Here is a 14276-nt window from a genome sequence, read left to right on the forward strand (position 1 = left end):
ATCACCAATCTATTCACTGGTTTTTTTTTTTTTTTCCATCTGTTTCCAGGATTCCTGATTAACTGATATATACCTTTTTAGGGGCCATAGCACTGGCTTTCAAATTGACACCAATTCCTTTCTTTTTTTTATTTCATCAATTCTTTGCTCAGTTTCTCTTTACTCTCCTGGGATTACAAAACTATGTTATATCACAAAACATTCCAAGCCCTTTTCTCATGGCTAGAGATCAGCTCTGATTTGTTTTTCTTTTTTTTTTTTAAGATTTATTTATTTATTTATTTGAAAGTCAGAGTTACACAGAGAGAGGAGAGGCAGAGAGAGAGAGAGGTCTTCCATCCGATGGTTCACTCCCCTGTTGGCCCCAACGGCCAGAGCTGTGCTGATCCGAAGCCAGGAGCCAGGCCAAAGCAGAGAGCTGGATTGGAAGTGGGACGGCCGAGTATGGAACCAGAGCCCAAATAGGATGCCAGCATTGCAGGTCAGAGTGTTAACCCACTGCACCACATCGCCAGACTCATCTGATTTGTTTTTCAAGGTAACCCCCACTGGCTGACTCCCATGTTGTATTTAGGAAACCGATGTCCTGTACAGCATTAATTTAGTCACACTTTCATGAGTAAATGAAATGAGGTATTTTACTCTAAGAAAAGAAAAGGTGTTTGGAGTTTTTTTTTTGTTTTTATTATAAATTATTTATTTGAATTTTGCTTGAAAGACCCACAGAGAGAGGGGGGAGAGAGAGAGAGAGAGAGAGAGAGAGAGAGAGAGAGAGAATCTTTTATCTGCTGGTTCATTTCTCAAATACCCTCAGTAATCAGGACTGATCCAGACTGAAGCCCAGAGATTCAAACCCAGTGCAGGTCCCCCATGTGGGTAGAAGGTTTGCCATCATGTGCTGCCTCTCAGGGTGCCTAATTGAAGAAGGTGGAGCAGAAGCAGAGGAGCCTGGATAGATCCGATGTTCCGATTTGGGATGTGAACATCTTTACTGCTGTGCCAAATGCCCCCCAGAGATCCAAGGACTTGGGCCATCTTCTACTGCTTTCACAGACCTTAGCAGAGAGATAGATCAGAAGTGGAGCAGCCGGGACCTGAATCAGTGTCCATATGGGATGCCAGCACCGGAGGCGGCAGCTTTACCTGCTAACCACAGTGCCGGCTCCAAGGATATTAATCTTTTATCAGTTGCATAGTTTGCAAATATTTTCTCCCATTCTGTCAGTTGCCTCTTCACTTTGTTGTGGGTTTCCTTTGCAGTGCAGAAGTTTCTTTGCTTGATATAAACCCATTTGCCTATTTTTGTCTTTATTGCTTGTGCTTCTGGGGTCTTTCCCAAGAAGTCTTTGCCTATGTCAATTTCTTGCAGAGTTTTCCTAAAGTTTTCCTCTAGTAATTTGTGGTTTCAGGTTGTAGGTTTAGATTCTTGATTCGCTTAGAGTTAATTTGTGTATCAGGTGTAAGGTAGGGGTCTTGTTTCATACTTCTGTATGTGTAAATCCAATTTTTGCAGCACTATTTGCTGAAGAGATTGTTCTTTCTCCAAGGATTGATTTCAGCTCATTTGTCAAAGATTAGTTGCTTGTCAATGCATGTGTTGATTTCTGGGGATTCTATTCTGATCCATTGGTCTACCTGATTATTTTTGTGCCAGCACTAGGCTTCTTTGATTATAACTGCCTTGTAGTATGTCATAAAGTCTGCTATTGCAATGCCTCTGGCTCTGTTTTTGTTGTATGAGATTGCTTTAGCTAATTGGGGTCTCTTGTGTTTCCATATGAATTTTAACATCTTTTTTTCTCTTATACTTGCTATCCTCTCATCTCATCTTTTCTTATCTGTGTTTGCCCTTTAATCTTGAATATCTCACCCTTTTCTTTCTTTGGATCTTCTATATATCATTTGTTTGTTCTTCTGTATGCTATATTTCCTTTTGTAACCAATTTTACACAATATAGCATTCAATTATTTTAATAGGTTCATGTGCATTCATTTCTTTCTCCAAATAAGTGCTTTCATGATGTGTTTTATCTCTTCACAATCTGAGAAATTTAGTCATTCCATCATTCTCCAATTCTAAATATTTAATCAAGTCTTAACACACATATATTTCCAAGATGCTTATCAAATATTTCCTCTTCTGTATTTCCTCTAATTACTAAATATCAATGGATGCTTTTGCATCCATTCCCTCATTTTTTCTCAACATTTAGTACACCATTCTAAAATTAATATTTTTAGCTTTACTATATGAAGAGTGATTCCCTTTTAAAGTCATAGTGGTAAATGGGCTTATTATACATAATTTTAAAATTATGGAAAAACAGATTAAACAAAATGATCACATATGTTTTCATCATCTAAAGAAAAATTCAATTCTCAAATAATGTGAATTTAACTATATGAGGCTTTTGAGAATCAGTTCTTAGGTACAAATCTGAAAATGTCATATTCACTTCTAAAATCTTTAGTAGTCTTTTTTATTTTACAATAAATAAAGCATAAATTTTGTAACGTAAATGCAAGATTTTCTATGATTTGGCTGAAAATTATTCTCCTGTTCCTGATGTACATTATAATTTTTCATGCAACATTCACCATAGTCAAATGTCTCACAATGTGCATCCCTTGAGACATGTGGAAAACCAGGACTGCCACATAATTAGTTCTTGGATACTCTGAAAGTCTTAACTATTCTGAGATAGACTCTAAGGAAGAAACTTGTTTAATAGAGTAGAACCCAGCATTTCTCAAACTTATTTATTTACCTGAAGTTTCTCATGTCACATTTAAGAAACAAGTTTTGCAAAATGCATATATTGCTCCTGTTTTTCTATGCCTTTATTATAAAAATTGGCAAAGAAATATCTTACTGTAATCACGCTAAGATGGCACAGTCATGCTAAATTTTCCAAATTAAGGTTTATAAAATCATAGCCAAAGAGGAGCCAAAGTCAGGATGAGAAGAAGAGAAGTAGTCATTATGCAGAGAACCCGACATTATGTAGGAAAGGTACTTAAAAGATTGATCAGAAATTTGAAGTCATCAGTAGGTGAACATAATGGTATTCCCAATGATATATAGCCATGAATTTTCCTAATTGGAATTTATAAAAAATATAATCTGTAGTTATTAATGGGTTCAATTTATTAATCTCCTATGATAGCTTTTCCATATTCTAGAATGTATGTTTTCACAGAATCAGCATACCTTTATATAGGCCCACTAAGATAGTTAATACCAATATAGAATGCTAGTTTAACAATTTACAAAGATAATATTAACATACCAAGATATTGCAAGGAAAATATAACATTAAAATATTTGTAAAAACTACAAATCATCAGGTTTAGCACATACCTTTAAGCAAACCCAGATTGTAATAGGAAGAGAGAATGGTTGAATATAAAACAAACAACATGATTTATTTGAATATCTCATACAAGTTGGATTGGTGAATTCATCCTAATATGGAAATGGTATATTATTCAAAAGTCTTTCAGTTGTAATGCAGTCTCAAATAGTTTGATTTTTTTGTTTGCATTGTTGTTGTTTTTAAAGAAAGTATTAGCTCATGTAAATCAGAAATCTAAGAGATGGAACTACCTTGAAGAATAGTGTAATTCAGAAATTCAAACAGTTTTATCATGCTGGGAGACATCACACAACTCTGTCAACTTAACACAATCCATCAGCATGAAAGATGAAAGGCATCTACAGGTCATTAAATCTCTTGTCTTGTTTTTTATTTTCAATATATCCCTGTTTTCTCTTTTTGAAGGACTTTATACTAATGGAAGCATATTCACGTACAGAGTTTCATTTGGACGATATAATATGTAGACCACTGCAATATGAATTGCAACTATGTCTAATGTTTATAGAACACTGGATGCAAGTAAGCTATTTTACCTATTTTCTCTGTGGCAAAAATACCACTATATTTGCATGGACATTATTTTAAGAGAATGAAGTTGATGTTCCTGGCACCACAAAAATTTTACCTTATAACTCTTAACTGTCAAAAAACAAAATGATGTCTCCAGTCCTATTTCTAGGATCATGAATTATTGAACAAAGAACACTGCCAAAATAAAAGTGTGAGGCTCTCAAAAAATTCAAAGCCAATTAATATGTGCAAATTATTTTTTTTCTGTATTGCTCACATTATGACACACAAAATGTAGATTGCTTTGGTTATACACAAGCAAAATTTTTCTGAGTATCATATTTCCTTTAAAGGCTAAACGCATAATGACTTAGGGAGGAAATAGATGATTACAGTCAGTATTCTTGAATCCGAGGAGTTTAACCTGTCAAAAGTATTTCAATCTGCATGATGTTTTGTGTCCAGTGGGATCAAACAAAATGTAGCAAAATAAGTATGCATTAAAAGAAATCTGACCTCCATCCTCAAAATACTTTTTAGAAAAAGTAATTTTCTTTTATCATTTTTCTATTTTTTGAGTCAATAATACATAAATTACAATCTAAGCTACAAAGAGAACAATCTCAATGCTGATTTAAAATTCAGCAAACACACAGATTATGCTTTCAGGTGGCAAAAGCTCCAGGGTTCCCTGGCTTCCTTTGTGTTCCTAGGCTTGTAGAGTGCTAGGAGCTGACAGATGCTTATCAAACATTCATGTAAACACGACTATCAAAGCTGTGCTCTCCAGCTCTGCCTTCACACAAGAGGGTCAGCATGGAACATCATTAACGCTGGGCCAAAGATAGAAATGTCGTGCCACAAGGCTTGTAATGCAAGAGGACGCCTATGCTGCTGTTCAGAGATACAGCACCCAAACTGTTAACTCTTACCGACATAAAAGATGAACACACAGACAGTGTTTAAAACATTGCTGTATGTTTACTTAAGCATAGATTGGTAGGCAATTTCATCTTTGTTTCCTGGAGTTAAATTAGTGTTTGTACTTTTTTTTTTTAAGAGGATGAAGAAATGCAGTTCAAATCTAAGAATCACATAATAATGCTTTCATGAACAAAGAAAATATCACTGTGATATTACTTTGGTTGCAATAATACAGCAAGCGTAAAGTTGAATTCTTTGTCTAGGATCACTCACTGCAGCCTGAGGGACTCCTTTCCCTCTTTGCTTTCAATGGGTCTGTAGGCCTGCAGTCTTCGTGTGCAGTTCATGTAAGTAAGAAGTTAGCTAGCAAGCAGGAGCTGAAGTTGGAAGCTGCTCCCTGCAGTCACATCTGTACTGCAACCCACATGCACTGCCAACCATTATTTTCCAAAGAAAACACTACTTAGACTAAGTGTTGGTCCAAAATAACCAACATGGCTGCCAGCTGCATGGCCATAATAATCTTTAGCTAGTTATAAGTTCACTATAATGAAATTTTTGTGGCTGATACTCCTATTTCCATCATGCACCTGAAACCATTACACTTTTGAGATTTTCAAAAACGAAAAAGAAATGGACAGCACCCAATCTCCACCCCAAACTCTTCTTATAAAAATTCAAGTTAAATCTTTATTCTCTCCCTGTCTACAACTTTTTTTTTTTTTTGTAAAAGGCAGTATTCTATTTCCAATTAGGAAAGAACACACTTCTATTTATTTTATTTGATGTACTTTACTCTTTGCCTCTGGGTCTCTGAGTCCATGGACAAAAACACAAATTCAATACTTTAAACACAAGCATCTTATTTGTAATGAAAAAAGTCAGTCTTTGACTGTCCTCTAGGCATGGTGTAACATGAGGGTAGATATTTTTGAAATATATGTGTTGGTTTGTAATCCTATAGTTTGTTATTATTTGTAGGACCAAATGCTGATAGTTTTGCTCAATTAACTAAATCTACTTCTACTACTAAAATGGACAAGTAAGCAGTATTTAGACTTCGTTTGCCTCCATGGAAAAGAAAGTACATTTATTTCTTTTTTATTCACTAAACAAACATGAAACACTGACCCTGATTGCAAAATGTGTATCTCTTTTTTGATAGACCTATTAGATTACATTATACAGGCTTCTCTCATGGCTTCAGTTTGGCTAATATAATTATTATAAGGTCTGAACAACAACAACTACAAAAGAAGTAAAACTAAATGTGAAAATAATAATGTGAAACCTAGCCAGTTACTACTTAGGAGGTTCAGAAATCAAAATATTAGTCCTGCCACACAGTGCTACACAAAGGGGTGGAATAGCAGACAAATGTTGGAACTGTAGGGGGCAGTTTATATATGGTGAGGAGCTGTTAGCAAAATTTCAGAAAATCACTGTGAATTGGCTGGTCTGAATGATTTTTTGGGCTGGAGCAGAAAAGTTCTTCCTTATCATTTGGTAATTAGCTATGGATTATTAGGGCAGATGCATAGTGGGTGCAGATTATGAGAGCCAGGTAAAATAAGTGATTAGAATGTGAAGTTAATCAATTGCTCAAGAAGTGGTACTGACTACCCTCTAGACAGAAAACCCACATGAAACAAATATATATATATATGTATATATATATATGTATTGATGAGTTATTGTATGGTGAAGACCCTCCATAGGCCTTTTCTCAGTCTTCTTTCTTTTCACCAAAAGTATCCACTATCTTCACCATTTAGCAATTATTATATTGTTTATTTCTGGCTTTATTACATGAATATATCATGTTTAACATTACACTCATGCCCAGATTAAACTCATTATGTATTTTGGGTTTCTTATCATTTACAGGTTCCTCCTTCATTTCTTTATTTTTCTTAGATTTTCTGTGTTCAAAGACTGGGCCATTTGAACTATTCCATGGTTAGATTTTTTTTGCTGAATTCTCTCTTTCAATATAATTTAAAACTTTTTTTCTGATTTTTATATCACCTGAAAGCAATCAGCTAGATCCAGAGCTTTGATCATACTTAGATTTAATTACTTTGGCAAGATAATGGATGGTTGTGCATCTTATCATCAGGATGAAGCATGGTAGTTAATTTTGTGCTATATTGAACCATTCTGGTTCTCTTAGATCTTTCTGCATCCCACTGGCATCTCAGCTTTTTTTTTTTTCTTTTGTGGATATTTTGAATCTATTTAGTGCTAGATTCCTTTACTTAGAATTTCTGCAAATGTAGAGATTGCCTCAAGATACAAACTTATTGGACTTCCTTTATCTTATCCTGGTCTACCCAAAACAAAGCAGCAGTACTTTTTGAAAGCTTTTTTCCTCTTCATTCCAGCATCTTCTTGCTTTAGCTACAATTTATAGCTATCCTGTAGATTTCTCTAAAATACAGTGTATGTATGCCTTCTAATTAATATTGCCACCCATTTAGTTCAATGCATTTTAGCAAAAGGTTAGAACATACAGGAAACAAAAGAAGGGGCTTTGTGGGCCAGTGCTGTGGTGCAGAAGATAAAGCTACCACCTCCGATGCCAGCATCCCCTATGGGCACTGGTTCATGTCTCAGCGCTCCGCTTCTAATACAGCTCCTTGCTAATGCCCTGGGAAAGCACCAAAGGATGGCCCAAGTGCTTGGGTCCCTGCACCCACATGGTAGACTTAGGAAGAAGTTCCTGGCTTTGATCTGGCCCAGCCCGCATCTTTGCAGCTATTTGGGAAGTGATCCAGCCATAGGAAGATTTCTCTCTCCCTCCCTTCCTCCCTTGCTCTCTCTCTCTCTTTCTCTCTCTCTTTCTCAGTCTGCCTTTCAAATAAGTAAATAAATCTTTGAAACAAGAAGGGGCTTTGGATATGATTTTTTGTTTATGAATATCTCATCTTCTAACAAAATTTAAAAATCTGAAAGATGTAGCAATTTTGCATACTGTAAGAGAAAGTATGTGGCAGCAGGAGCCACTTGAGGCAGGGTTATAAGAAGAATAGGAGTTCATTATTCCAATCATGGTGTAGTAACTAGGAATCAAATTTATTGTCTCAACATAAATGATGTAGAAAACTATTCAAACTGCATGGAATTGTGGTTTTCAGGTATTGAAAACAAGCAACAAAGGACTAGAATCCCAAGAGAATAAAATAAACTAATGAAATGAATCCTGTATTGTATCTTCTGCCTGGTGGCACTTACAAGATCACAAGAGCAGGAAAAGGAATCCCCACTTCCACATACACCCCTAAGCAGAGCCAGCTCACTGAATTGAGGAGGCGGGATTAGGAATCTGGAGGATAATCTGGAAATAAATTTATGGAGAACACAATAGAAAGGAGAGCAACATAGAGTTAATAAGTCCCCTTGTGTTTACTATTGCATTCTAAATATTGCATACATAGGGGATAGGCCAAGCCCTTTCAGGGAAGTATATGCCTGATTAGGACATAGAGGTACTTCTGATAGGTATCTCCTTGTGCTCTGAAGTGTACAGTCTTCATCAAATACTGGGACTCATACGTAGAGAATCCAGAGAATTATACTTTAATAGCAGAGTTAGTATCCTTCCCTAACAATGTTTAAAATAAGCCAAAAGGAGGATCTGTGTTTGGCACATTGTCCCATATTAGAGTGCCTGAATGCAAGTCCTGGTGCTGCTCCTGGTTCCAGCTTCTTACTAATGCACACCATGGGAGCAGCAAATGATGGTTCAACTGGGGGGACTAGATGGAGTTCGTGGATCCTGATTTTGTCCTGGCCCAGCCTCAGCTGTTGCAGAGATTTGCAGGAGTGAACCAGTGGAGGTACAATCTCTCCCTTGTCTGTTTCTCTCTCTTTATCCCTCATAAATAAAAATAAATTAATAAAAATTTTAAAATATCTATTTTTTAAATAAATACGTGGAAAGGGATAGAGCAGACCAACAAGGAGACTAATTTCATGTTGGACTAAAATTCAACCATCTTGAAAGAGGAAACAACAAAATATTGATTGCCATCAGTCAACCAACAAGTATACAACATCCAGCATTCAGTAAAAAAAATTATGATATGCAAAGTAAGGAAAATGTAAGTCATAACTAGAAGAAAATCAGTAGGTATAAATAGATCCATGTAGGACAGAGGTGATGGGTTTTGACAAATATTTCAGTTCTAAAGATCCAAGTGGCACAAGAAACCTGAAGTAGGAGAATCATTATTCTTAGTCATTTAAATTTAACTGAAAAGTGATCCCTGTTAAATGTAAGAGTGGGAGTAAGAGAGGGAGGAGATGTACAGTTTGGCACATGCTCACTTGGACTTACTCCTAATTGTAAAGCTAGAAACGTACCAAGGGATTCCAATTCAATCCCATCAAGGTGGCATGTACCAATGCCATTTTACTTGTTAAAGTGATCAGTTTCAGTTCATAATAGATGACAATGATAGGATTAAGTGTCAAAGGGATTGCATAAAAAGACCAGTGTCTGCAAATAACTGATAGAATTAAAAAGGAGAGAATGATCCTTCATGGGAAGCAGGATACACAGCAGACTGATAGAATGGCAGATGTTTTAAACAGCACTCTGGCCTCAGATTTAGCCCTTAAGGCATTCGATCTGGCTAAAAAGCCCATGAGAGTTTCACAGGCATGGAAAGACAAGATATCGTGGCAAAACAAAATTGACCTAAATGAAAGATCTCTGTGACTGAGATCTCAGTGGAAAAAACAGACCATCAAATAAGGCAGTACCTTTTTCTGAAGGGAGGAGAGAACTTCCACTTTGAATATGGCCTTGTCTAAATAAGATCAGAGTTGGTGAACTCAAGAGCCTTCCATAGCCTTGGCAGCTCATGACAAGATCCTCCGGTGATTACTGACTTCATAAATGAGAGTGTCAGTTGTTAAATCAACAATGGCAGTCACTGTGCACTTACTCCCCATGTAGGACCTCTGCCCTTAATGTGTTGTACTATGCGAATTAACGGTAAAACTACTACTCAAACAGTACTCTACTTTGTGTGTCTGTGTGGGTGCAAACTGTTGAAATCTTTACTTAGTATATACTAAGTTGATCTTCTGTATATAAAGATAATTGAAAATTAATCATGATGAAGAATGGGATTGGAGAGGGAGTGGGAGATGGGATGGTTGCAGGTGGGAGGAGGTTATGGGGGGAAAAGCTGCTATAATTCAAAAGTTGTACTTTGGAAATTTATTAAATAAAAGTTGAAAAAAAGTTTCTTAATGATTCTCCTACTTCAGATTTCTTGACATATCAACATCAGTTACTTAAACCATTAATAAAAAAATTTGAGGGGCTGTTGCTGTGGCATAGAGGATTTCTTTTTTTTTTTTTCTTTTTTTTTTTTGACAGGCAGAGTGGACAGTGAGAGAGAGAGACAGAGAGAAAGGTCTTCCTTTGCCATTGGTTCACCCTCCAATGGCCGCTGCGGCCAGCGCACCGCGCTGATCCGATGGCAGGAGCCAGGAGCCAGGTGCTTTTCCTGGTCTCCCATGGGGTGCAGGGCCCAAGCACCTGGGCCATCCTCCACTGCACTCCCTGGCCACAGCAGAGAGCTGGACTGGAAGAGGAGCAACCGGGACAGAATCCAGCGCCCCAACCGGGACTAGAACCCGGTGTGCCGGCGCCGCAAGGTGGAGGATTAGCCTAGTGAGCCGCGGCGCCTGCCAAGGCATAGAGGATTTCTAAAAACTAAAATGGAGGCCGCTCCCCAGCCCCCTCCCCCTCGGATGTGGCTGGAGCTTGAGGCGCGCAGGGCCGGAGACGCTGCAGCCCCGCGACCCGGAGCAGCTCGGAGCGGTGAATAATAGCTCTTCAAGTCTGCAATAAAAAATGGCCTCCAATAAAACTACATTGCAAAAAATGGGAAAGAAACAGAATGGAAAGAGTAAAAAGGTCGAAGAGGCAGAACCTGAAGAATTTGTGGTGGAGAAAGTATTGGACCGACGTGTAGTGAATGGGAAGGTGGAGTATTTCCTGAAGTGGAAGGGATTTACAGATGCTGACAATACTTGGGAACCTGAAGAAAATTTAGATTGTCCAGAGTTAATTGAAGCATTTCTTAATTCTCAAAAAGCTGGTAAAGAAAAAGATGGTACAAAAAGAAAATCTTTATCTGACAGTGAATCTGATGATAGCAAATCAAAGAAGAAGAGAGATGCTGCTGACAAACCAAGAGGCTTTGCCAGAGGTCTTGATCCTGAACGAATAATTGGTGCCACAGACAGCAGTGGAGAACTGATGTTTCTCATGAAATGGAAAGATTCAGATGAGGCTGACTTGGTGCTGGCAAAAGAGGCAAATATGAAATGTCCTCAGATTGTGATTGCTTTTTATGAAGAGAGATTAACTTGGCATTCTTGTCCAGAAGATGAAGCTCAGTAATTGTTTGCATTTTTTTTATATATATTTTTATATATATATATATATAAAATCTGAGTCTTGGTTTTCGATTTACTAGTGTGAAGAAATAACTACATTCTAATGAAAATCAAGTTTGATACATTGGTTTTGAAAGTAGTATTGGGGGAGTTGTGAATTTTTTTATTTTTATTTTTTGCATCAATAGCACTGGTTACTTCTAACAGATAAAAGCTTTCTGTAGTTGCTTCCTTTATCAGAAAAGAACATTTGCTTTTCTGAATATTGGGGACAGTTGTCATAGTCAGTTCTTCAATCAGAACTTGATTTTAACTGATACTAAAGGACCATTCTGGGTTGTTGTATGTGTATACTTTTATAAATGGTTTTCTTTTTTGTTTTTGTTTTTAAATTTTACCAAAAGAAAAACCATGGGAAGACCCATGTTTCTGAGGTTCCATCATTCTGAGCAACCTAAGAAATAAGTCCCTTCAAGTTAAACTGAAGATTTTCATGAAGCCATAACCTTTTAAATTAAATAGTTTGTAAGTCATTTGGACAAGTTAAATTAGATAATTTAAAAGAAGCCATATCAGAACCTGTATCTAAATCTATAGTCATAAATGCAATGGCTTATAAAAACTTTATTGGTACTAGTAGTCATCCCTCCCGAGATCAGAAAATAGACATCCTGGTGTGCTGTAATAAACTAAATAAGCAAGGTAAATGGACATTTGAATATTTGTTCTGGCGAGCCATTACTTTACAAACGCCAAAATCCCTATGCTGTATCGACTAAAAGGCCATGATTCATGGAATGACTAAGATTTGGCTCCTGAAAACCTGATCAGATTGTTAGACATTGGCATTTTAGGACCTGCTGGCATAAGTGGGTAAACAAGTGGTTGTAATCTAAATTATTGACCTGCATGTTTTGTCTTTGTCCCGTCTCATTCCTTACATGTAGGCTCAATCTTCGCGGTGTTTGGGTTACTGGTTCAGCAGATGCCAGGAAAAATAACTTTGTAGTAATCAGAATGTTATCCAACTGTATATTGTTTACTTTATTGTAAATACTGGTGAACAGTGGTCAATAAATAGTTTTATATTCCTTTAAAAAAAAAAACTAAAATGGAAAAGGATAAACACCTGTACCTTTCAATCTTTATACATGTTTTCTTTAGGTCTATATAGACAAAAACAACAGAAATGCAAGTGCTTACTGATTTATTCAAGGTATACTTAGCTACTACATCTTTCCAGAAATGTTTCCAGGTCTTTAGAATATGCAGGTGAACAAAATAGATATTCCATTACTTGTGGAATTTATGCTGTAAAATTGAAGGGAGATGAAATAAACTGTAATTATCTTTAATAATCAAATCACACAGAATATTTAATGGTAAAGCACTAAAGAAAAAGAGCAGTGTAAGAGGAACTGGAGAGCTGGAAGCCTGGTGCAGAGGTTATCACTCGTAATGTCCATGTCCCATATTAGAGGTAGCACCATGGGGTTCAAGTCCCAGCTTCATTTCTAGTCCAGTTTCCTGCTAATTAATATTATGGGAGGCAATAGGTGTTGGATGAAAGTAGCAGGGTCCTGCTACCCACATGAAACAGCTGGATTTAGTTGCAGACCTTTGGTTTTGACCTCACCCATCATTGGCTCTTGCTAGAATTTGAGGAGTAAACCAGTGGTTGGATCAATCTCTTTCTCTCTCTCTTCCAATATGATTAATTATGGATTAATTAAAAAGAGGGGGAAAATTTCATGGGTTGGAGATATAGCTTATAATTTTAAATAGAGGTAATCATGTAGGCCTTAGTGAAATGATGACAATTGAGCAGAGCCTTGGAAGAAGAGACGAAGACCAGTTTAATGAGAGGAGAACACACTGTGCAAAGTCTGGTAAGTGTGACTTTCCCTGAAAAGTATTTAAGTGTAGCTTGAGTGTGTCCTCTAAGTTATATGACAAAATAATTGTCATGCAATTGACCACATAAGCAAAGATTGCATTTATAAAATAATTATAAGCCTTGATTTCTGTCCTTCAGTATGAAATACAGCTTGAGGTGCAGAACTATACTTAGGTCACAAAGGGAACTTCACGACTTGCTGTAGCTCAAGGAATTCCTCTTTTAATTCACCCAGTTAATATTGAACATGCATCCTAAAGGAGATACTAAATTAAGCACTGGAGTTAGAAGGCCAACATGGTTTGGACCTTTCCAAAAATTTAAGTCTATGTAAAAAAATAAGTGTTTTATATTATATATTAAATATTATGGTGATACATGTAAGATGCCATGAAATTACAGTTAAAATAGCAACTTGTTTTTCAAAGATGGAGATTCATAGAACTACCAGCTGAGATAAGCAATGGATTCCTAGAACTACAAGTTGAGATAAGCAATGGATAAAAATTAAATAAATGGAACTGGGGAGAGATTTCACTTAGCAGGAAGAACATGGGTAATGTTATAGAAATGTGAGAAGAGATGAAGAAAAGCTGAATGAAATTAGAGTGCATAGACATTGGTGGCTGAAAGTGATGCTCATCATGTATCCATGGGTTTTCTAGTAAATTTTTGGTGTGTCATGAAATGAAATAGTGCTTTCAAATGTTTGCTGCACATTACTGTAAGAGCAGGAAGTGGAAGCATAGCCTCATATATTATTTGGCAGGTGAAGGCAGGGGTGGGTAAGTTTTCAAACTTCTTCTTAATAATAAAGTTTCATAAGGCAATATATCACTTCATAAGACTAGACTTCTAGACTTCCTCTGATCCCTATTTTTCCCATATTACAATCCAGAACATACAGTTCCCTGAAAGTACACCCTTGTGCAGTGTAATTTCCCCAAGCCTTGTTTGCAAGCTGAGAAAACAGTCACAGCTAGCACCTGGAGTTTTTTTACTGATAATAGGAATATGCAAAATGCCATCCACGTGGTAAACCCAATGTAAATTTTGGATTTATAATTAATAAATGCTAATTTTCTGTGAGTCTGCTGTGTATTCTGCTTCCCATGTTGGATCCTTCTCTCCTTTTTAATTCTATC

At 36.7% G+C, this 14276-nt stretch overlaps 1 protein-coding gene across 1 annotated transcript; it reads left to right on the forward strand.

The window, feature by feature from the left end:
- Positions 1-10538: 10538 nt before the first annotated feature.
- Positions 10539-11253, forward strand: LOC100349691 (chromobox protein homolog 3). Its single transcript, XM_002718117.6, has one exon. The coding sequence runs from the start codon at positions 10687-10689 to the stop codon at positions 11236-11238; it is 552 nt and encodes a 183-aa protein (XP_002718163.1). The 5' UTR covers positions 10539-10686; the 3' UTR covers positions 11239-11253.
- Positions 11254-14276: the final 3023 nt, after the last annotated feature.

The sequence above is a fragment of the Oryctolagus cuniculus genome, chromosome 12, assembly GCF_051225735.1.
Source record: "Oryctolagus cuniculus isolate XC-2025 breed Fujian yellow rabbit chromosome 12, ASM5122573v1, whole genome shotgun sequence".
NCBI classification, from domain to species: domain Eukaryota; kingdom Metazoa; phylum Chordata; class Mammalia; order Lagomorpha; family Leporidae; genus Oryctolagus; species Oryctolagus cuniculus.